Raw genomic sequence first — 25,040 nt, forward strand, 5'->3', positions numbered from 1 at the left:
TCATATCAATGAGATCATATGATACATGTCTTTCTCTGAGTGACTTATTTCACGCATAATACCCTCCAGTTCCATCCACGTTGTTGCAAATGGCAAGATTTTATTCCTTTTGATGGCTGCATAATATTCCATTGTATATATACACATCTTCTTTATCCATTCATCTGTCGATGGACATCTTGGCTCTTTCCATAGTTTGACTTTTGTGGACATTGCTGCTATAAACATCGGGGTGCACATACCCCTTCGGATCACTACATTTCTATCTTTTTCCATCAGAGTATTGCACATTTTTTACTAGAAAGTTTATAAACAGAAAGTTTTTATTTTATTTTTTAAAAGTTAAGAAACCCAGGGCACCTGGGTGGCTCAGTTGGTTGAGTGATCAACTTTTGATTTTGACTCAGGTTGTGATCTTAGGGTTGTGGGCTCGAGCCCCACATCAGGCTCCACCCTCAGTGGGGTGTCTGCCTCTCTCCCCCTCCCTTTACCCCTCCCCCCACCCTTGCTTTCTCTCTCTAAAATAAATAAATAAATCTTTTTTAAAAATCAAGAAACCCAAGTTATTGAGTCTCTGATGATTTGACAATGATGTTTCAGACTGAGGACTAAATGCTTTTCAGACATTATCTTATTTAATACCATATAACAACGCTATGAGGTATAGGTATTTTTATTATGCTCACTTGGCAGATGAGGAATGTGAGGATCAGAGAGGAAATGTAACTTGTTCAAGGTCACCCACAAGTAATTAGCAGAGCCAAAATTTGAACACAATCAGTCTGACTTGAAAACAAGTTTATCCTGCATGTATGTGCATTTACTTTTTATAAGACTAGTAAGTTCTTTAAAGGAAGAGGTGGGTCTCATGGGTTGTTTTTTTCCCTTTTGCACAAAACTCTAAGCATTTTTTCTATATATAAAACAAATACCTATTGACTAATTCAGATAAATCCTATCACACTGTTTTATAATAAATATAAATATTTGGTAAATTCAAACTATGAGTAAAACCCTAATATCTCCAGATAAATTAAATAATTTAATCATCATTACAGCCTCATAAGACAAGTATTTTTATGAAACTGGACAGATTCCTGACTTACAATCAAGGCCTTCAGATATTTTTGCTATTAGTAGAAACTTAAGTCTGACTTAGATAATAATTTAGGTAATTTTGTCACTTGTTAAAATTATTGATTCTTACAGAAAAAGAAGGCATTCCAAGAATTTTCTGGATTGGCTTAAATCAGCTATACTCTGCTAGAGGCTGGGAATGGTCAGACCACAGGCCATTAAACTTTCTCAACTGGGACCCAGGTAACTGCTCCCTCCTCCACCTGCTATGCACAGAGCAAAAGCTCCAAAAAAGTAAATAAACAAAAGCATCCCACTCACTGATAGCTTATAAAAATTTCAAATCTTGAAAACTGTTATTATGGTTACTTCTCCAAAGAATTTTTTCCCCTAATTCCTTCTTTACTGTGATACCATTATAGACAAGTTGAACCATATCATGGATAACTGAGCATTTGTCTCTAACCTTTACGGCAACCCTACATTTTTAAGTAACAGCAGAATAAACCCCATCACATGGCCTAGAAGCTGTTCTGTATCCCTCAGGCAACTTGACGTGTCTATGACTAACCTGTGTTGTTTCATCTGCAGCTCAAATCCATACAGAAATATGTTCTCATTTTAAAACTCTTGGGGTCTCATACGGTAGTCCTCAAGTACTAACAACATAATGGCTGTATTTTATTACACAAATGAATACCTTAAAGAAAATTTTATAGTGAATAAAACAAACAAAATCCTACTTAGCCAAAAGATTTTTCTCCCCAAAAGAAGTTTAGATACCTTTTTTTAAAAAATAAAATCTTGGGCTTCTGACAAATGTAGAACCTAAGAGTTAACACTAGCTTCAATACGAAAGTATCCTGTACACATAAAAGAAAAATGGGTTAAGTGCAATAAAATACCAATAGGTCATTTTAGTTTAATGAAACTTCATTATTAGTGAATAAATTCTCTATTATCTCAGTAAATAAAATCTTTAAAGATAATTTAACTTTTAATTCAAGGTCTTAAGGGCATTACAGAATCATAAATTAGAATATTTATTATATAGAGTAGAAGATTAAGAGCTACCGTCTGCAGAGTATGATATGGAAATTGATTGGGGGCAGAGGTTTGTTTTTGATTTTTGGTTTTGTTTTTTAAGTTAACTATACTGTGTCATAGTATTTGGCCTTGGATCCTGTATTTTAGAAGGAAGACGTATTTAAGCACATGGGTGTTCATTGAGGCTTATACATCTCAATTTAATAGAAGGTTTAACTATTTTATGAGTTCCAATAAAAGCAGAAAATTAGGAATACAAATTATTTTTTCTAACCACCACTCTGGGCCTAACCTTCTCTTTCTAATTCTTTGAAAACTCTACCGTTTAAGATATGCCTAGTGCACCTATGATAATAGGCGGATCCAGCTGTGCGAGAATGGATGCCATGTCTGGTCTATGGCAGAGTTTTTCCTGTGAAGCTCAATTGCCCTATGTCTGCAAGAAACCATTAAATAACACAGTGGAGTTAACAGGTATCTTTTTCATTTCCTTGTGCAAGTAGGTCTTAAAATTATAGTTTTGTGAAGTCAAGTAGATCCATTTCAGATATCTAATTCTACCTTTCCTTCACCTGTTCCTGCCAATGCCAAAAACTACTTCATTTAGACCCTGTGGTTGGCTATTATTAACTTTATATGTGTAAAGCTTTGGTTTGGTATATCGCCATAAGAAGGCAGAGGTATTCTAGGTAAGAAATACATTTCTGTTCACAGGTGGCTCTTTTTTCTTTGGAACAGTGGTGCTCAGAGTATGGTTCCTAGACCAAGAGTATCAGTATCACCTGTACCTGTTTGAAATACAAATTCTTAGGACCCCCCCCCCAGACTTACTGAATCAAAAGTTCTGCAGGCCCCAACAATCTGTGTTTTAAGAAGCCTTCCTGGAGATGCTGATGCACACTCAGGTTTTATGTATGACTTGCCTCTGTGAAAAGTAGAAAACGACGGATGGGGGAACTCTTCTAGGGTTTCCAGTTCCTGCCCCGCGATGCCCACCTCTGCTCTGTCCTTCTTTGCCAGGCTGCTTCTTTAGGTTGTTGTGTTGATAAATCAGGTAGAAAAGGGGAGGTGCAGAAAGACAAACGTGTACAAGGAGGGTTTGTTTTTTTTTTCAAGGGATTTCAGAGATAAGAGAAACATGGAACAGTTGAAGTTTCTGAGGTGCAGAGAAACTTCAGAAGCCTTTGAAAGAATAAGAAGAGGGCCCTTACTATCTTGCACAAGCCCCACCACATACCTGGTATTTGATTAAATCCTCCTGAATAAGAAAAACTATTACTCAAAACTGGGAGGGAAAAAAAGGAGGTTTTAAAATGTCTTGTTTAAAGAATGTTGGGGAAGGGAATAAAATTTCTTACCCATATAGGAGCATAAAGCTATTCTTTAAGACTAAAAAATAAATATATAGAATAAAGATTGTCAGGAGATGTTTTATTAAAATATAGGGGGAAATGAACATTCATCTTCCAAGTTGATTCAAACCAAATTTAGTCCACACAAAAAAGCATAATAGAAAAGACAGCACAGATGAAAATAAACCAGGGTGACTGATGACAGATCAAATAAATATGCTGCAGTAGCAATTATTAAGTAAATCATGATGTTTCCACATGATCGAGTAATATGCATTTATTAAAATAACTGTGCCAACAGGAAAATACAAGAGCAGAGCAAAATGATATGCCTACTTCTCATTTTAATCTTGTAAAAATATGTATTCATAGAGACAAAGACTAGAATAGGAAAATGTTTGTTCTAAGTTCAATTATGGGTATTTTTTCCTCTGTTCCTTTATCATAATTGTAAAATAAAATAATAATAATAACAATAGCAGCAAGTGCTATTTCAGAAACTTAAAATTGAGTTATCTTGCAAGTGTGAGAAGCTAACTGGACCTGAATTTTATCTTTAAATGAAGAATAAACTGTCCACATTTTTAAGATGCTGTGTTTTCTTTTTTTTTTTTAATATTTTATTTATTTATTTGAGAGAGAGAGAGAGAGAGAAACAGCATGAGAGGGGATAGGGTCAGAGGGAGAAGCAGGCTCCCCACTGAGCCGGGAGCCCGATGGGGGACTCGATCCCAGGACTCCGGGATCATGACCTGAGCCGAAGGCAGTCGCTTAACCAGCTGAGCCACCCAGGCGCCCAAGATGCTGTGTTTTCATACAACAGACATTCCAAACAGTTCAGAATCCATGAAGTCTGAGTAATTGACTTAATTTCTAATTCTATTAAGAAGGATAGAAATATTTTGTGCGGTTTTATACCTCAGTCTTTTTCTCCAGTCTTTCTTGACCATCATCTGAGTGAGTTTTAACATGATCAAAACAAAGAATCACTAATTGCATGAGGATGTAGGTCTACAAGCGGGAAGGAAAGAAGAGGTCCAGAGAGGTCCTGTGCCCTTTCCCTTGAATTGCTATCTTCTCTTTCATGTGGAGTTTTAAATGTTTTACTCTATTCCTTAAATCTCTGTCTTTTGTCCAATGGTAGGCATGAATGCACATCCCCTGCTAATCTGACCATATATGAAAGGAGGCTGGACTTCATAACCTCTCAAAGTCAGAGATTGGAGGGGAACCTAACAAATCCCCATACCAAGGAAGATTGGTCAGCAACTGGCTTACCCCACACAATTCTCCTGTCTATTAGGACTAAGGGCAGTCCCTCCTCAAATAGTCGGAGCCTAATCATGTAGCACATTTGTATCACATTACAGTCATATCGTTATCTTTACCCTTGCAGTCATTCTTATGATGCTATGTAGAATGAAGCAACACATAAATTCATGTCCCTGTGCTATTTGACATCCCATTCCCCCATTTTCCAGAATCTTGATGATTTAAGAAGGAAGAATTTGCGATGTTATTGATTCAAAATAGATGTATCTTTACTGGAACATAAATAGCTGCTTTTCCTGCAGATGTTTGGACATATTTAGGTACACACTGTGATGCAGGCTGGCTGTCAAATAATGGTTTTTGCTATCTGCTGGTAAATGAAAGTGATTCCTGGGATAAGGCACATACGAAATGCAAAGCCTTGAGCGGCGATCTCATCAGCATTCATTCTTTAGCAGATGTGGAGGTGGTTGTCACAAAACTCCATAATGGCGGTAAGTTTTTAAAATATCCTATTTGAGAGGTTTAAAACATTCTAAAGTACCCCTATTTTTAGACTCTTGGTGGGAATGAAAGCTTACAATTTGATCCTTACAGATCAGCACTGTCCAATAGCATTTTCCGTGATGATGGAACTGTTCTATAATCTGTACTGTCCAGTACAGCCGCCACCAGCCATTTGTGGCTTGTGAACACTTGCAATGTAACTGAGGAACTGATTTTTACTTTTATTTAATTTTAATTAATTTACAAATAGCCACATGTAGCTAATAGCTGCCAATTTGACAGCATAGCCAGTGATTGAATAATTTCCCTCTTCTCATAAACTAAGTGCTATTTAAGTTGCTCCAGATGCTTAAGTGATGATTATTTCACGATTATTTCACTTTTGTAATTATTTAAAGGCTAAAGACTGAAGAACAAAAATACACTAGACAGGCTGTATTATATCCTCCTCCTAGGATTCACTAATAGTAATAGCTAATAATAGACACCTATTCTGTGTCAGCATGGTGTTAATTGTTTCCCCTGGGAGGACAGCATCATCATCCCAGGGCAGGGATGGACATCAATCCTATTCTAACTGGAGTATCTATGATTGTATTTGTAGAATTTCATTGCAGTTTTCCCCTGCTGTCCAAAAGGAGACTGTTCTTATGAAACCTTTCATAAACCAAAATGGCATAAAAACAAAGAAGCAAACACCATTTTGTAAAAGCAAAAATCCACCTCAGATTTCTTTCACTTAGTGAAAACAGGCGGTAAAAGTGAAGTGGCAGAAAGAGCTTTCGGATAGCAGAGGAAATCTGTATAACCCATAAAGCAAGGTTTATCTAAATCAGATAGCAGGAACACCTAACCTACAGATCACAGTGTGGCTTTTCCACTGTGTACTCTGACTGCATAAGTACCCTGAAACCCCTTGACTCCTGGCCTGCCTAAATTATCAATATTTTCATAGATTGATTACAGATACCATGGAGGCTCCTAAAACCCCATTATCAGAATGTAAAATCAATAACAATATACATATTGAAGTATGTAATTGAGTAAAACCAAATAAATAAAATATTTTTCTTTTAGATGCCAAAGAAGAAATATGGATAGGTCTTAAGAACAAAAATGTACCAAGTTTATTTCAGTGGTCTGATGGTACTGAAGTTACTCTAACATATTGGAATAAGAATGAGCCAAATGTTCCCTACAATAAGACTCCCAACTGCGTTTCCTATTTAGGAAAGGTAGGAAACTTCCTGTGGCTTATTTATATTCTTATTGTATACCAAATAATATTAAGATGATTTTGGTTGGGATATTTGTGTTTAAGCCTAGAAAGAAAATAAAAGGTCATAGCCCTGTAGATTGTCTTTCTGGAAGCTACTGGAAAAAAGATGTAAATAAAACAATGACTAAGTAAGCAATCCACTTCCTGTCTGAGAGTATCTGCTCTGGTCTGAAACACATGAAGGAAATCCCGTTAGAACTCAATTCTTGTGCCAGATTGGTTCTAATAAGCTGCTTTCTCTCTAGACCATCAGTATATTTAACATATAACCACAACTTAAGGGAAAAATCCCATCTTCTGAATTCATGTTCAGATTTTTATATTAATCTTAATTTGAGAAGTGAAAAAATATTTTTATTTAAAAATTAGGTCCAGGGGCGCCTGCCTGGCTTAGTCAGTGGAGCATGCAACTCTTGATCTCCAGTTTATGAGTTCAAGCCCCACACTGGGTGTAGAGATTACTTAAAAAAAGAAAATCTTTAAAAATTAATTAATTAATTAAAAATTAAGTCTAATGTTTTTCAGAGAACAGCTTTCTTCTGTAGAATGCTTAACTATTTATTGAACATGCTTTAGTTAAGAGTCCAAAATAGGCTGCATGTTGAGAGAAAGACATGTGTATCCTTATATTTTGTTTGTATCACTTTCCTGGGGACTTCTAATTATTTAGGAGGCTTGTGTCCCCCAAACTTCTAGAGAGACTTAAGTGGAAGTAATAAATGATATGTGTATTTAGGAGTGTTTCAAGAGTAAAGATGTATCTAGAAAGGTGTCATAGATGAATTTAGAAGGGTGTCACATTTGGTGCTCTATTTAAAAGGGTATTTAAGATGTCTTTGATACAGTGTCAAAGATAGAAATGAGATCCCACAGGCAAGACTAAACTGATAACATACCTAGACAGCATTCCAGTGTTTGAAACTGACTCTTATCACAATTAACTTGTTGAAATTTAATTTGAAGAAAGCAGAGTGACTTAAGCAAAAGTCATGCTAAGAGAGAATTTTAAAGTCTAAGCTAAAGTAAAGTGGAAGGAACTTTTGATTCTGGAATTCTTAGAGAGTAGCTGTTCTAATTACCATGATTATGTTATATATGAGGAGACTGAAATAGCATGGTTGGTTGACATGTCCGCAAGTTTTTAACCAATGGGCAAACTTTGACCATGTCATGTGGGAGAAGACTTGAACACTGTCAACTGCGTGTAGGCTGAGTTCTTCTTTCTTCAACTTCTGTACTAAATGTCCTTTGATGGTTTTATTGTTACTCTTCTAAGAAAATGGAATTCATCTCCACTATGATCTTGAGGTGGTGCTGAAATTACAGACTGTGAGCCACAACCTTGCAGGACTGTCGGGTAGCATTTCCTAGGAGTATGTTCCCAGACATAGTCATTCATTTTCCTTTTCCCTCCCCTTCCTCCTCCCCTTGCCCCTTGCTCACAGTTTTGTGAGAAGAAACTATCTTGATTTAAAATAAGTTAGAGTTCAACTCTAAATATATGGCAAATAATTTCTCTGTGGAAAAAATTTTTTTCTATTTTTAAAAAGTTAGGTCAGTGGAAGGTCCAGTCCTGTGAAGAGAAACTTAAATATGTATGTAAGAAAAAGGGAGAACAAGTGAATGATACAACATCTGACAAGATGTGTCCTCCAGATGAGGTATGTAAAGTCCCTATGTAAGTTTTTCTAAGCAATATTACACCTTCTTGGTTAAGGATGGTAGGTGAGACTGAAACAATTCAGACTTGGAAAATAGAAGAAATGGCTACCTTCTGTTCATTTACATTAGAACAAATCAGAGGGCAGTGAATCATTACATATTGGCGTTCTTACAGAAGAAAAAACGTTATAGGAAAGAGTTATCTGTTCATGATTTCTATAAAAATGTATGTGATTATAATCCTTAATGCTGATGTCTTTACTTCCCCCATTTATATTTTTCCTCTCCAAAAATAGTTCAACCAACAATGTTATAGTCTTATGAGGAGCTAGGCCCTGGAGGCAAAGAGAAATAAGACACACCTTCTGTCTGACACAAGCTCACAATCCTGTAGGAGTTATCTATGAAGTTGTATCCCACCTTCATCATGTGTATGAATTACCGGTCCATGTCCTTGATTCCTCTAAGTGTGAGATGTTACCAGTGTAGCAGAATCATGCTTAGAGGTAGGACATTAAGTCTGAACAGTGTGATATTTCTCCTCGGATTTAGGGCTGGAAAAGACATGGAGAAATCTGTTACAAGATTTACAAGGACGAGGTCCCTTTTGGAACCAACTGCAATCTGACTATAACTAGCAGGTATGACCATCAGTAAACATGTACTGGTGAACTTTTAACTCTGGGTTAGCTTTACGAAATAAGTCTCCTAAGGGAAAGGTGCATTTTCAATTTACATAGCAATTCAATCATTATAAAAACACCTACTAATTTAACTCTTGTTTTGTAGATTTGAGCAAGAATACCTGAATGATATGATTAAAAAGTATACTAAATCTCCAGGAAAATACTTCTGGACTGGCCTGAGAGATATAGATTCACATGGAGAGTATAGCTGGACAGGAGTTGGTGGAGTAAAGCAAGCTGTAACATTTTCCAACTGGAATTTTCTTGAGCCAGGTGAGTGCCTTACTTTTAAAGTAGTAGAATATATTGTTTTGTGAAATGCAGTGTACCTCCCAGATATGGTCTTCACTTAGCTTTGAAATGTGAGGCAAATGATGATCTTCAGGATGAGAGTCTGTCTATGGAACCATAAATAGAAGCAGTGACTGTGTCTCCCTTATGAAATCCTTGGGAATAACCCCCCAAAAGGAGCTAAAAAACTCAGTTTTCAGAAACCACCCTCTAATGGCACAAAGCTAGAACCATCAATGCAAGTTTATCTTTTCCATGTAAGTCTCAAACAGAATCTAGAAGCTTCATTTTGAAGTGCTTTACACTTTCATCTCTCTGCTTTTTTCTCTTAGCTTATTTCTCCAAAATTGAATGTGTTTATTTCTATTATTCCAAATGGGTGAGAATTAAGGAGGCAATATTGTAGGTATTATTTATCTGAAAGTTAGTTCATCTTTCTTTAACAAGCTCAAAGCATTGACCATAATTGGCCATGGAATCAGAATATTGTGAACCAGAAAGGACCTCAGAAGTCCCTTCTGATTTTAGAGTTGAGAAGACAGAATCTCAGAGAGGTGATCTACTTGACAAATGTTACCTAGTTATTGAATTACTAAAACCCAGATCCCCTGATTTCTAATCAAATGCTTTGTATTGGATTTTGGCTTTCTATAAAAAAAAGCTAATATGAACTACTTAGGCTATGCTGAGCAGCTTAGTAGTCTCGGGTACAGCTCCAGATGCAGACCACCTGGGTTCCAGTTCTGGATCAACCACTTACTAACATGTGATCTTGGACAAGTCACTAATCCTCACTGTACCTTAGTATGACAATAGAATCGACTCTGGAGGTCAGTTGTAAGGACTGATTCATTTGATACTGTTAGAATAGTACCTGGCAGGTAATAAACACTTGTCTTTATTACCATCATCGTCGTCATCATCATCATCATCATTATTATGAACAACACATTTCTTTCTTCTGTTATCTTTTATATTCTTTCTCCAGACCTTGGCCCAAATAAAGGGCAAGGATACTAGAAAGTATTTGGACTTTAATTTTCAAATGTAATGTTTAATTAAACTTTCTGATTCAACCCCAGCTTCTCCAGGCGGGTGTGTGGCTATGGCTACTGGAAAGTCTCTTGGAAAGTGGGAGGTGAAAGACTGCAGAAACTTCAGAGCGCTCTCGGTTTGCAAGAAAATAAGTGGGCCCATTCAGCCTGAAGAAGAAGTAGCTCCTAAGCCTGAAGACCCCTGTCCTGAAGGCTGGCATAGTTTCCCCTCAAGTCTTTCTTGTTATAAGGTAAAGTAACATTCTCATTTAGTTCCTTAATGAGGTTATCTTTCTACTATCCTAGTCCATATGCTTGTAGAAATTATGCTCCTCTCCAGGCACATATGTAACCTACCAACGTGTTTGCAAGCACCATTGAACCTTTGTCATGAGACAGCTCATCCCCAGATGAACTCATGTCTTACCCAAAAGAGCAGGGCCAGAGCCAGAACTCGCTCTTTCCTAGTGTTCTTTTGTTCTGAGAAGTTAAGTAAGCTACATGCCATGCTGACACTTTGCTTAGTATTCTCATATCCCTCTAATCCTTATGTCAAATGAAGAATTCTATCACTTCTTATAATTTAAAAAAAATTTATTCTGGGGCCTCTATAAGTCAGCTGTTCCCCAAAGAAACCATTACATACCATCCCAAAACTCAGTGGCTATAACAACAAACATTCAGTCCCATGCTCACAGATCTCTGGGTCAAACAGGGATTGATTGTTTTAGTTTAGGCTTGAATGGTGAGCTCTGCTTTCAACTGTGGGTCAGCTATGCTGGGCTCCAGGCTATGAGTTGGGATGTGCTGCCTTTTGATTGGTCTCAGGCTGAAGCGTCAGTAGCTACCAGGGGCTTGTTCTTCTTATGGTCAGTTGCTGGAGCCTGAGAGGAAAGCCTAACCATGTAAGCACATTTCAGGCCTCTGTTCATTGTACCTCCACTAATAGGCCATCGATCACAGCAAGTTACATGGCCAGGCCCCAAATCAAGGTACAGAGAAGGACACTTCACCCACCAGGAGGCCATGGCAAGAATATACGGTTATATCACAGGGAACTGAAGAACTGGGATCAGTAATTCAATCTACCATTGTATCATCCCCTCTTCTTCTTTTTTGGGAAAAAATTAATCCTCACAAACCAAAGAAAGAGTCTGAAGTGGCAAGTTTTGTTTCACCACCCTCTCTCAATATTAGCGCACCAGTGCAATCTGCCCTTTGCTTCATCTTCATCAGAAAATAGGCCTGTATTTATACCGGTCTTAGTGTATTATGTTCATAATTATGTTGTTTCTCTGCAGAAGTCTACTCCCAAAGTATTCATATGTATCCTTTATAGCCTTACCTGCTGGTCCTAGGAATGTGGGAGAATATGATGTCTTGTTGGAGCAGTTCCCCATCCTGGCTGAGGAAGGTTATCCATCTGACAGCAGTAGCTGGCCCCTGTCCTGGCCTTTTAGTTGACACTTTCAGCAGGTCCTGTTTGTGTCACAGTATATGTTTTTTCACCTGTTTTTATTACAGGTAAAAATAAAAACATTTTCATGTTATTATTACATGTATGAGAATCCATTTCAGAAGCCTACACATTTGAATTTAAGAAACAAAATAAAAGAACAAAGGGGAAAAAAAGAGAAACCAAAAACAGACTCTTAACTATAGAGAACAAACTGAGGGGAAGTGGGTGGAGAGATGGGTGAAATAGGTGATGGGGATTAACAAGTACACTTATGATGAGCACTGAGTAATGTATTGAATTATTGAATCACTCTATTGTACACCTGAAACTAATATAACACTGTATGTTAATTATATTTGAATTAAAATAGGAAACTTAATTTTAAAACCTACACATTTGACCATAATAAACTTTGAAATTATGAATACTTCATGATTATGCCAGAAAAGAGATTAACATTGTGTCTTGTTAAGCTGTTTCATATAGAAAGAATTGTAAGAAAAAGGAACTGGGAAGAAGCTGAGAGATTCTGCCAAGCTCTTGGAGGACACCTTCCTAGCTTCACTCATACGGATGAAATAAAGGAATTTCTTCACTTTTTAATGGACCAGTTCAGGTAATACTTTTAGAATGAGATCTTTTATGCTAAATTTAATGTCCTCCAGGTATTCAGAATTGACATGTTTTATTTTCTAAAAGGGTCATTCAGTGCTAAGCAGTCATTCAACATCAAGCATTTTTATGTGCAAGACACTATAAATAATTCAAAGATGAGGGAGATAGAATCCCCATCCTTTATGTGGCATGATAAAGTCCAACAATGGGGATAAGAAAAGTATGGTGAAAATCTAGAACAAAGGTAAGGAGGGACCATGGAATTCTAAAGTCAGATGAAGTGCTTTGGGGAGTTATAATTGGGAAAAATGTTATGAAGAAGAATGGTTCTTAGAAAGTAAGGTAGTATTTTGAAAGGTAAGACCAGGAGAAGGAGCCAGAGAAAACAGAACATTAGCAAAGGTACTGAGACCAGAGTGTACAGATATGGTCAGGGAGAAATGAGTCATACCACTTAGCTAGAAAATGAGATTTGGATATGAAATTGGAGCATCCTTCTTTGCCAGGGAAAGAGTTTGATCTTAAGTCAATAAGCAAAAAACAAACAACAACAAAGGTGTTTATATGTGTGTGTATGTGTGTATATATAAAGAAAGAGAGAAAGAGAGGGGAAAGAGAGAGATGGTAGGTAGATGCAGGACAAGTAATTAGAAGGCTATTACAGCGTTTTGGTGGAAAACTACTTTGAGAATGGGTAGGAAGAATGTGAATATAGGGAAGTAATCAGAGATGCTACAAAGACAGAATCAATAAGGCATTGTGATTTTGATCTTATGGTGGAAGGATTCCTGGATGATTTTCCTGATGTCCTTAGGGACAATGTGGAGGAATATGGACCAGGTGATGCTGTCATAGGAGAAAAATTTCTCTGAAGCTTTGGGAGCAAACATGAGTATGAGGGCCTTCAACTTCACAAATTTATTTTTTTCCTTCCCTCATTTTTATGAACTGAAAAGAAGACCCAAATCTGTAAATCAAGGATTCGGGTGTACCAGGCAAAATTATGGAAAAGAAATTACCGTTTAGACATATCCTTGTGAATACTTTCCATCATTTTGACTCAAACAAAAGCCTGAAAGAATAATAGCAAAAAAAAAAAATAAACAAAACAGGTAACAAAACACAAAACCCAGGTAGCTTCTTCTGTAGGACATTATATGTAGGAAGGCATTTAAAAACTGACATCTAAAGAGTTTTGAGGTGGGGGCACCCGGTGGCTCGGTCTGTTAAAAAGTTAAGCGTCTGCCTTCAGCTCAGGTCATGATCCCAGAGTCCTGGGATCAAGCCCTGCATCCAGCTTGGGGATCCTGCTTCTCCTTCTCACACTCCCCCTGCTTGTGTGCTCACTCGCTCTCTCCCTCTCTCTGAATCTTTTTTAAAAATAGAGTTTTGAGGTGGAAAATGTTTGCAGTTTATTAATTTTAGTTCTCAATTACATTGCTTTTTGTTTGTGAAGATTATTATTGATATAACCCTATAGCTTCCTTCTTGAAAAAAATTCAAAGACACATTCCAGCTGAGAGATGAATTAAAAATCAGGAACACATGAATAGGTAGTTTATTTTAAAAGAATTAGGAGGAAGAATATATAATGTAAAAACATCCCCAGTCTAAATAATGCAATATGTATATGCAATAATAAAAATAGAAAGAAATTATCCTAAATCCTGAAAGAGAAACATGAGAATATTTTAATAAGACCAGGTGTTTAACTCTGTTTATAAATAAAAACTGGGATATAAAGAGATAAAATGGTTGTAAAAAATGAAAGTATAATAAATTCCTCATTTACCTAAAATTCATATTTAGAAACACAAATTATATACATTTTTTAAAACAGAGTGTGTTTATTTACTGAATATATAATGGGTGAAATAAAGGTTTATATAGTAAATTATAAAGAAATGAAATAACAAAGCAGGAAATCCAATATAAAGCAAGATGGCAGAAGACCAGATTTATCTCTTACCAGTTATGTTTAAGTATAAGTCTGCAAATTTCTTCAATAATGAAATTCAACTATATGCTGTTGAAAAACACCTCAAACGAATCTTACCAATTAGTACCTATCCAGCCCAAAGAGTATGATGTTCTTTTCCTAGAAGGAAGAAGCTACAAAGTGTTTCAAAGTTGAGAAATTTTGATAAAAATCCATATTTTTAACACTTCTTTAAAAATTAAAACAACAGGACACATTTTCATATTGTAGCAATAATTGGTTAGTCCTGAGTAGCCAATGGCTTACCAAGATAGGGCATCACTCTACGATTTGTGGTGGTCTCTAATTTATTACTCCTTGATCCACTTCACTTAGTTATGTTCTTGTCCCATATTAACCTAAATAGCATTTGAGTTAATAATCACAAACTTAGGGGCACCTGGGTGGCTCAGTTGGTTAAGTGACTGCCTTCGGCTCAGGTCATGATCCTGGAGTCCCGGGATCGAGTCCCACATCGGGCTCCCTGCTCGACAGGGAGCCTGCTTCTCCCTCTGACCCTCCCCCCTCTCATGTACTCCCTCTCTCTCATTTGCTCTCTCTCAAATAAAAATAAATAAAATCTTTAAAAAAAAAAAATCACAAACTTAATACAGTAACTAAAATGGGAAAATTAAAAGAATGAGCAAAATTATATTGTGCAAATGTGAACAAAAAACTGGAGTTACAGTATTATTATTAGATAAAATACAAGTGAAGTAAAAATGCACCAGATGGGGAAATGAGATCTATTTCATATTGAATAAAGGTACAATCTACAACAACATTATAATAGTCAAGAACCATTACACATTTAATAATATTGGCATCAAAATATATGAAGCAAAAAAATTACTTATATTAGTGAAATTCTCCAATAAATAACAATAATGGGAGACTTTAACACTGTCTGATTCATCAACAAGTGAGACAGACAAAAGGAAATAATATACAAATAGTATAATTAAGATTGATTTAACCATATCCTCTTTGTTCATATATTACAAAGTCTATATATATTTTCTCTTCAGGCTCTTTGCCTGTATCACTTACAATAATTGATCTATTAGACTAAAAAGAAAATCTAAAATTCCAAAGTGGTGAAATTATACAGGTACATAAGAAGTGAAGTCAAACCCTATCCACTTATAAATTCGATGTTTCTAAGTAACTTTTTTGTCAAATAAATCAAAACTGAATAGATGATAATCACAACACTCATTCTGAAATTAATGGGATATAGCCAAAGCTATAGTTGGAGGTACATTAATAGCTTTAAGAGCTTTAATTATTAAACAAAAATAATAAAAATAAGCATTCACGTAAAAGTAAAATAAATTTCAACATCAATACAAGGAAACCATAAGAAAGAACATAATAAAGATTTTGTATAAGGATAAAGATACTTAAAATGAAGTCTTAGTAAGGGATTATAAAACCCATTTCATGGAGAAATTTTTTAATTGGTAAGAATACTATGCATAATTCTATGCTGTTACAAATGAAGTTGTTAAAATGAACAATTTCTAGAGAAATACAAATTACTATACAATTGATATATTAAGTAGAAACCAAGTAATTTAATAGCCATGAAAGAAATGGAAAAAGTTGACAAAGAATTTCTTCCAAGAAAGAGATAGAAAGCATAATATATGGTTATATATGTGAATTTCTTTACATTTTATTTTATTTTTTTTAAAGATTTTATTTATTTGACAGAGAGAGACACAGCAAGAGAGGGAACACAAGCAGGGGGAGTGGGAGAGGGAGAAGCAGGCTTCCCGCGGAGCAGAGAGCCTGATGTGGGGCTGGATCCCAGGAACCTGGGATCATGACCTGAGCCGAAGGCAGACGCTTAACGACTGAGCCACCCAGGCGCCCCAATTTCTTCACATTTTAAAGAAGTGATCATTACCTTGTATTTCAGTAGTACAAGCAAGGGCTTGTATTCCATTACATAGAAACTGATAGAGACATCTGGTTTATTTTGCAAACTAGTTTAATTCTGATATCAAAGCCTATCAACAAGAGCACAAAGAATTACAGACCAACCTCATGACTAGACTTGAAAAAGTAAATACTGGTAAGTGATAGAATAACAAGCACTGATAGAGTGCTTATTATGTGCCAGATAATGTCCTAAGTGTTTTCTATTAGCTCATTTAATCCTTACAACAACCTATGAGGTCCGTACTATTACAATGACCATTTTATCTCAATGAGAAAACAGATACAGAGAAGTAAAACAATTTGCCCATGGCTATATAAATAATAAGTAAAGGATCCAATATTTGAACTATTAGAGCCCACTTCCTTCACCCACTACATTATAGTACACCAAAATAACATACCTTGACCGTGTAGGATTTCTTCCAAGAATACAAGGTTGGGTTAGTGCTAGGAACTCTGTATATCAGGTCAAGTGTCATATGAACATCTTACTGGGTGCTGAAAATACATCTGGTAAAATTCACTATTCATTCCTGGTTTAATATATAAATATATCGTAAAGTTAACATAATTAACATACAAATTCTTGGTAAAGTAAGAATAGGAGGATGGGGGTGCCTGGGTGATTCAGTCAATTAAGTGTCTGCCTTCAGCTCAGGCCATGATCCCAGGATCCTTGATCCCTGGTCATGATCAGGCTCCTTGCTCAGCAGCGAGCCTGCTTCTCCCTCTGCCACAACCCCCTCTCTTGAGTGCTCTCTCTCTCAAATAAATAAATAAATAAAATCTTAAAAAAAAAAAAAAAGAAGGATAGTTCAATCAATAGCCATATCACATCTAATGAGTAAATATTAAATGCACTTCTGTAAAAGTCAGAAAAAGATAAAGATCCCTATTATCATCACTATTATTGATCTTTGTTTGGAATTTATACCCTGTGCATTAAGGTTTTTTTTTAAAAAAAATATTATAGCATGCAAATATTTACAATATATTAAGTGGGAGGAAAAGCAAATTATGGAAGAATAAAAAAATATACTATTTACATTTAAAAGTAGATTACAAAAATACATCAAAGAAAGATAATTGTTACCTCTGGAAGATAAGATTTTGAGTGATTTTTGAAATGTTTGAACATTTTTCCACATTTTCCAGATTTACATTCATATACCTACTATTGTGTTTTTCTCATTAAGAAAGGGAAGTTTCACTATAATGTGCTGGAAACCTGATGCAAAATACAGTACATGTGTTCCATAAATATTCATTTATTAAGCATCTATTATAGAAGTTCAGACATTCTGGACTTCATTTTCTAGCACTAGAAATTATTATACAAGATTTCATTGCACACTAACCTGAGCTAATTTGGATATCTAAAGTCTTAATTTCCTTTTGAGGTTAGTGTTTCTTAGCTACTCCCCACAACTTTGAGAGTAGATTATAATGAATGCAAAACTCAGACCAAATCTTTCCACATATACAAACATTTATTAAGCATTCATTGAAGCAGACACAACTTATTTCATACAATCTGTTTCATAAGCTTCCAACATCCCAGCAATCTGTCTGTCTTAGGTGTTCCAGCCACCATCTTGCAAGGAAGATTCATTTGAGGTAGATTTGCAATATTCCTGAAGCAGGATTGTGTTCACATTATAGTTAGCATTGGGCAGTTCCGATCACCTCACCCAATGACTAGACATGGGATGATTTAGAGATCAAGCCCCAGATCCATTTCTAATGGTACTGGCTACCAGCCTCACCAGAAAGAAATAAACTTTCATGAAGGGTGAGAGTGTCTCTAAATATTTTAGCTATACCCCATATCTTAAACAATTTCAACTTCACCATTGAGAGCCCACTTCTAACCTCAGGCTGATTAACAAGCTTCTTTTTTTTTTTTTTTTTTTTAAAGATTTTATTTATTTATTTGACAGACAGAGACACAGCGAGAGAGGGAACACAAGCAGGGGGAGTGGGAGAGGGAGAAGCAGGCTTCCCGCCGAGCAGGGAGCCCGATGCGGGGCTCGATCCCAGGACTCTGGGATCATGACCTGAGCTGAAGGCAGACGCTTAACGACTGAGCCACCCAGGCGCCCAACAAGCTTCTAATTTTGCTGATATACACCTATTTCTGATATTCTCTCTGCTAATAACCAAAACCTCAGGTGTGGCTTTGGATAACAGACATCCTTGTGGTGGCCGCCTCTGGAACATCTAATACCCTGCTGATCCTCCTGAAGTGAGAATTTTGAGCAAGGCAACTTACTGGCCCCTAGATCTCAAGCTTGACACACACAGTATCATACTGTCTAGGCCAAAGTATTTTTAAGTAAAATATTGACATAAACAAAGTGGATTTCAACTAATACCAAGCAAGAGGTATTAGAAACCTTTAACTGGAACAGGAAGCCATGGATAAGTACTAAGCAATGAGGTTGTAGATATTTGTGGGAATTAATTGATGGAAAATGGAATATCATATGTGATATAAATGATCATTAAGAGCTTCTATATACAGAAGAGATTACACTATAAAATAACACTGGAGTGTGAGAGGTAATTAAGGAATTTTTCTTGATTTGTTTCTTTGTTTCTGAACACACTTGCTGAGTTTCCTTTCAATTAAAAAATTAATACAAGTTCATTATGTAAGATTTGGGGAATAAAAAAGTGATAATGAAAAAAATAAAAGTCACCTCAAGTCCTAGCTCTGTTATAAACATAGTTAGCATTTAATGTAAATCCTTTCCATTTTCTTCCATTCCCGTACATATAGTTTATTTTCCAAAGAATGTACAACAGTGTTTAATTTTTTTTCTGATCACAAAAGTAATATATATTTAATTCAGAAAACAGAAGAGCACAAAGAAAAAACAAATCACCATAATCCTTTCATTCATAAACACCGTATTTTAGTACTCTTAACCCAGCAGCTGGTATGTGCCATATTAAGCAGCCTGTGTTGTCTGCTTACTATGTGCTCCATTAATAATGAGACCATTTGCTCACACTTTACTTAGAAAGACAACGTATTCTAAAACCAATATTGTAACCATGGCTTGAAGGGAAGGAAGGAGACAAACCCATTTATATCAGAAAATGATTCTAAAGCTTATTCCTTGAAGGCCTTACCTTTTTATTGCAGGAATTGACCTTTCTCAGAAGTCCATTGCCCAAATTGTGTATTGCATGCCAAGGAATTAAGTCAGATTACTGCTATACTTCTCTCAATCTAAGTTCCACATCTCTATTTGTATTTCAATGAAAAGGATTCATGGTGTACCAAGTCATTAAAGCTCTAAGATCTTTGCATCTCTTAATGGCAGCCCACCAGGGAAAGCCATTGTAGAACAAAAACAGTTTTAGGATTAAAGGAGAAAGCCTCGTTGGCTCTGCTGTTGCTACTACGTGTACTACCTCCTGTGATGTGGCATGAATGGATTTAGATACAAATCTAAGGCTTTGCAGACTAAGCGCCCTCATCAAAGAGTATTTATTGGGGTTTATAGCTGAGATACTGTTTTCCTTAGAAACCAGATGCACTGGGAAATTTGATTGAGAGCAGGAATTTTAACACAGATGCACATAGTAACCTTTCGTGCAGTGTCTTCTTAACCTAACACCCTAAAACCACATATTTAGTGCTTGTTGGAGAAAAATTTATAAAGAGTGAGAAATTTTCCATTTGATTTAATTCTCCAGTTATGATCCATTTTTTCCCTTCCCTCAAATTTTCTAAATCCACATTAAAGGTATGCAGTGATTAATGTGATTTTCAATTTCTTCTTCTCTTTATCTGCCTATGGATAAAACAGGTCAAATCAGGAATAACTTAGAATTGAGGAAATATTTTCCACCTCTTACCACACACAGAAAAAAAACACAAGAGCTACTATTTTCTATATTTATAACACACTAATGAATCTCTTGTATTAGAAGCTAAGAACTCTAAATGTCTGGGTTGAAATGAAGTTCAATCTCAGAAAGTAGTAAAGATTAAAAAATTTTGGACAATGCAGCAAATTGTGTTTTCTGGGAAACTATGTTCTGAGGCAGAAGTGAGCTTGAGAGCAGAGGTTTCTAAGTGGGCAGAGGTAGAGCGAAGAGAGGACTGGGTGGAAAGGTAGAGACAGATCTCTAAAGAGGCTCTCTGTGGGAGCTGACTATAGAGTAAATGCAGGTGACAAATGATCTTTGACCATCTTCCTGGTTGTACTGTTGATTGTAAAAAGAAGATAGGCTGTCTAAGGCTTATTTTAGGGAAAAACAAAATGTGCACAAATTCCCCAGGCTCAAATATATTATGTGCAAAAATTTGAAAGAAATAAAGTTACATCTCCAAGGAACGAGGAAGCAAACTTTTCCTCCTCTTTATTTTACCTATCTGACTTTAATTATACTTATCTAGACCCTGTGGTTTTAAAATTCAGCAGTTGGGAAGTATGATAAATTTGGAAACCTGTTAGAAAGCTCTGAATAGTTGAAGACACAAACTGCAAATTCCTCTTATAGCTGTTAAATTCAAACTGGACTTAATTGTCTCCACTGGATTATCTGAAATCTACAAATTGGTAATCTTTTTCTGTGAAAGAAAACAGTATAGCAATAAAGACTGAAAGGGGACAGTCCTCATATTCCATTGCAATAAGTTGAAAAGCTTAAGACCGAAAAGATGAAAAGTATTTATTTATATTAAAGTATGGGGGAATGTTGAGTAGAGGGAAGAGGTAAAGAAAAGCAATTATTTTATTAAAACATGAGAAATTACTTTAAAATTAAGTTTGCTTGGGATGCCTGTGTGGCTCAGCCGGTTGCGCATCTGCCTTCAGCTCAGGTCATGATCCCAGGGTCTTGGGATCAAGTCCTGCACTGGGCTCCCTGCTCAGCAGGGAGTCTGCTTCTCCCTCTGCCTTCCCGCTCCCCGCTGCTTATGCTCTCTCTCTCTCACAAGTATATAAATAAAAATTTTTTTAAAGAAGTAAAATTAAGTTTGCTCTAGCTTTGACTCACTAGCAAATTTTTTGAAAGGCAGACTTACATTTTTCAGCTAAACATTCCATATATTGAGCTTGAGAGTAAGGATTAATTTTAGATTTGGATCCTATGCCTTCTCTAATATGTGCTATATTTATATGCATGTAACATTTATATATGTATCTAGTTATGCATATATATATACACTCATATGTACTGACCATACATACTACATGCAATCAGAAGGTTAAATTATATGGAAAGTAATCAGCATCACCAAAAAAAAAAAAAATTACATGGATAATAGTCTACTTAAAAAATGTCTACTTAAAAGTCTACTTAAAAAGTAATCGTTGGGGGCACCTGGGTGGCTTAGTCGTTAAGCGTCTGCCTTCGGCTCGGGTTGTGATCCCAGGGTCCTAGGATCGAGCCCCACATCAGGCTCCCTGCTCAGTCTCTCCCACTCCCCCTGCTTGTGTTCCCTCTCTTGCTCTCTCTCTCTCTGTCAAATAAACAAATAAAATAGAATCTTAAAAAAAAAAGTAATGAGTAAAGTAATGAACACTATATCAAAAACTAATGATGTACTATATGCTGGCTAATTGAACATAATAATAAATTTTTTAAAAAGCCTAAAAAGTGTAACCCATTTTAGAGAATATTTTCAAACGGGGTTAGAGGTGAAGAAAATGTTTTTATGGCTACATTACTTCTATTTTTATTAGCAGTATCTTCCTAGCTAGAGAATAAGTTTAATTGAGGAAAAGGGATATTTACAATATATGTCCCTGCTTCTGTATGTTATTGTACATATCCTTCCTTGAAATGTCTATCCTTTCTCCTCTCAGTCAATCTGAATATTGAGTGTTAAACACTCAGATTTTACTCTAAGAAATATTAGCCATCCTTTGAAGACTGTCTTTTGTCCTACTAATCTCACAAAATGTTTCCTGACTTCCTGCAGTCCACAATGACCTTCTTTCTCTAAATTTTTGTAATGCTTAAAATTTATGCAGATTTTGTATCATTTGATATCTTTCCAAAATGGTTATTTCCTTGTTCATGTATATCTTGTCTCCCTGAGTAGTTTATATGCCATTTGAAGATAGATATTACGTCTTGTACTTCTCTGTATTACGATGGCACCTAGCTCAATGCCTTGTACATAGAAGTATAATAGTTATGAGTGTTAAATATAATCACTTAAATGACTGTTTAATTATGTTGTTCTGGTGTAACCCACGGAGTTTGGCTTTTAGAAGATACTTATTCTTTAAGAAAATGGTCGGGGGGCAGTTGACTGGCTTGGACGGTAGAGCATGTGACTCTTGATCTCAGGGTTGTGAGTTTGAGTCCCACATTGGGTGTAGAGATTACTTAAAAATAGTATCTTTAAAAAAAATACTTATATTTGTTTACTTTAAACTTAATGGGCAGTGGGGATTAAATAATTTTTTTAAAATCTTGATCTTATTTAATAAAAATTTAGCCAAATGATTTGTTCTGCATTAAAAAAAAGATACTTGATTGTGTTATAGATAGACACTTCAAGAAAATGCCGTTGCTATCTTTGTATCGAAAACATTGTCTAATATTGAAGCTCTCCATTAAAAGATTTAGAATAATCATGCACTTTTTCCCCCTCAAGTTCAAAGCAGAATAGTTTTTACCTTTCATATGAAGAACATAACTGAAAACTTAGTTCTAAGAAGTATGGTACTTTTTCCATAGCTACTTCATATTTAAAGTTCAGTTTTATTTCAGAAGACCTCTTTTTTATAGAGCTTGAAATTGTGCTTTTCAGTTAGTGACAAGACAAACTTATATGTCTTAAGTATTTTAGACATGTGAATGCTATATATTTTTGCCAAATCTGTGCTCAAATCGTTTTTTAATACTTCCTTTTTACATAGTGACCAGCGTTGGCTGTGGATAGGTTTGAATAAAAGGAGCCCAGATTTACTAGGATCTTGGGAGTGGAGTGATCATACACCAGTAAGTTTAAATTTGATTTACTAGGATCCTGGGAGTGGAGTGATCATACACCAGTAAGTTTAAATTTTCTTGTTTGGAATAATGTAAAGGGATTTTTTGTTTCCATATCAAGTAAGTTGATTGTTAAATAATACATCCACATCCTATATAACCATTAAAATTATGAAGAAGTATCTTTATTGAAATGGAAATGCATTGACATATATAAAGTGAGGAAAAAAAGATACTAGCCTCACTTTTATTTAAAAAAATAATCATGGAGCGCCTGGGTGGCTCAGTCGTTAGGCGTCTGCCTTCTGCTCAGGTCATGATCCCAGGGTCCTGAGATCGAGCCCCGCATTGGGCTCCCTGCTCAGCGGAAAGCCTGCTTCTCCTTCTCCCATTCCCCCTACTTGTGTTCCCTCTCTTTCTTTGTCTCTCTCTGTCAAATAAATAAATAAATAATCTTTAAAAAGATAAAAATTAAAAAATTAAAAATAACCACAAATAAATAAATAAATATTTTTTAAAGATTAAAAAATAACCATACAGATAGTTTCTCTATAGTCCTAAAAACATAAAAATATGGATATATAGATATAGTGGTCATCTTTGGATAGTAAAGTTTTTTTTTCTTTTTCTTTGTGCTGTTTTTTATTTCCTTTTCTCATAATGAGAAGCTTTTACTTTTATTATCTAAAAATATAAGAGTTACATAAAGGTATTTACGTAACACTTACAGGAGCAAATTATTCTCAGATTTCTTAAATATTTACTCCACATTACCATTGTGTCAGTTCATCATATATTCTTCCAAATGTAAAATTTCTTGACTTTCATTTTCAAATGGGAGCATATCTGAAATTAGTTAATTGAATAACTAGCATTTCAACACATGCCCCAAAAAAGGTCTTTTGAAAGCTCCTTATTCTCTGTGATTTCCAGCTGCAAACTTAATACAGTATTAACCTCCACTTCTGGAACTGTAGCTTCCTTTGTTTGGACACTGATGACAGTATATTTTCTAAGTTATCTCATGATTTAACATCCTGATATTTAAAAAAAGATGAAAAAGTTTTCCTTCTTTGGCATGTGAATGTGTTTGAGTTATTAAAGCTGCCTAAATTACGTCTAAATTGCAGATACTTGCACATCAGTCTTAAGTTCTCAAGCCTTTCTTGTTTTTTAAGGTGTCTACTATTCTCATGGAAAATGAGTTTCAGCAGGATTATGATATCAGAGATTGTGCTGCTGTCAAGGTCAGTACAATGCTGGAAATCTGCATATTTAAGAAATAAATTAGGCATTGTGTGCAGTGAGGCAACAGATCTACAGAGTGTGTTTTGTATGTGGAGCATAATATTAGATGCAATGGGAGGTAAGAACACCCATGGCCCCGTCCTCAAGCCACCTAACTTAGACTTAAATTGAGAAGATAAAATTCATATTCAAAAAGGTGGCTCTTCTTACTGTACAGTAATAGGCTCCAAATTAGTGGGCCGAGGAGGGCTGATGAAACTCAGAAGAGGAAGTGATTCTTCTGGCCTATTTCCAGAAAGAGGTGGGACTTGAACTGTGCTTTTGTACAGGTAAAGGTAAGCCTTTCTAATGGGGGATGGCATGAGGAGGTGGCATAAAATACGGGAGAGTGGAAGGGAGAGGCTAAGGCAGTGAGGAGAACAGAATACAGATCAAGAAGTTTTCATTGGTGCCATAGTTGAAAACTAAGTTGGGAAATTAGATTGATGTTAGGCAACAGCATTATAAAAGTTTTTTGAGGGACGCCTGGGTGGCTCAGTCGGTTAACCATCTGCCTTTGGTTCAGGTCATAATCCCAGGGTCCTGGGACTGAGTCCCACATCAGGCTCCTTGCTCAGCGG

At 35.8% G+C, this 25,040-nt stretch overlaps 1 protein-coding gene across 2 annotated transcripts in view; it reads left to right on the plus strand.

Annotated features, from left to right (window-relative positions):
• The window catches only part of LOC118012409 (lymphocyte antigen 75), a 130,371-nt gene that overhangs the window by 18,174 nt on the left and 87,157 nt on the right, over positions 1-25,040 (plus strand). For both annotated transcript variants that reach the window (XM_035007938.1, XM_035007940.1), the window contains exons 5-15: positions 1,210-1,320; positions 2,455-2,598; positions 5,051-5,242; positions 6,333-6,490; positions 8,085-8,195; positions 8,749-8,837; positions 8,986-9,155; positions 10,256-10,458; positions 12,140-12,282; positions 23,100-23,181; positions 24,351-24,419. In XM_035007938.1, the coding sequence (XP_034863829.1) occupies positions 1,210-1,320; positions 2,455-2,598; positions 5,051-5,242; positions 6,333-6,490; positions 8,085-8,195; positions 8,749-8,837; positions 8,986-9,155; positions 10,256-10,458; positions 12,140-12,282; positions 23,100-23,181; positions 24,351-24,419 (1,472 nt within the window). The remainder of the gene's footprint in view (positions 1-1,209; positions 1,321-2,454; positions 2,599-5,050; positions 5,243-6,332; positions 6,491-8,084; positions 8,196-8,748; positions 8,838-8,985; positions 9,156-10,255; positions 10,459-12,139; positions 12,283-23,099; positions 23,182-24,350; positions 24,420-25,040) is intronic.

Source organism: Mirounga leonina, unplaced genomic scaffold (assembly GCF_011800145.1).
Source record: "Mirounga leonina isolate KUSES-001 unplaced genomic scaffold, KU_Mleo_1.0 Mir_151, whole genome shotgun sequence".
NCBI classification, from domain to species: Eukaryota; Metazoa; Chordata; class Mammalia; order Carnivora; family Phocidae; genus Mirounga; species Mirounga leonina.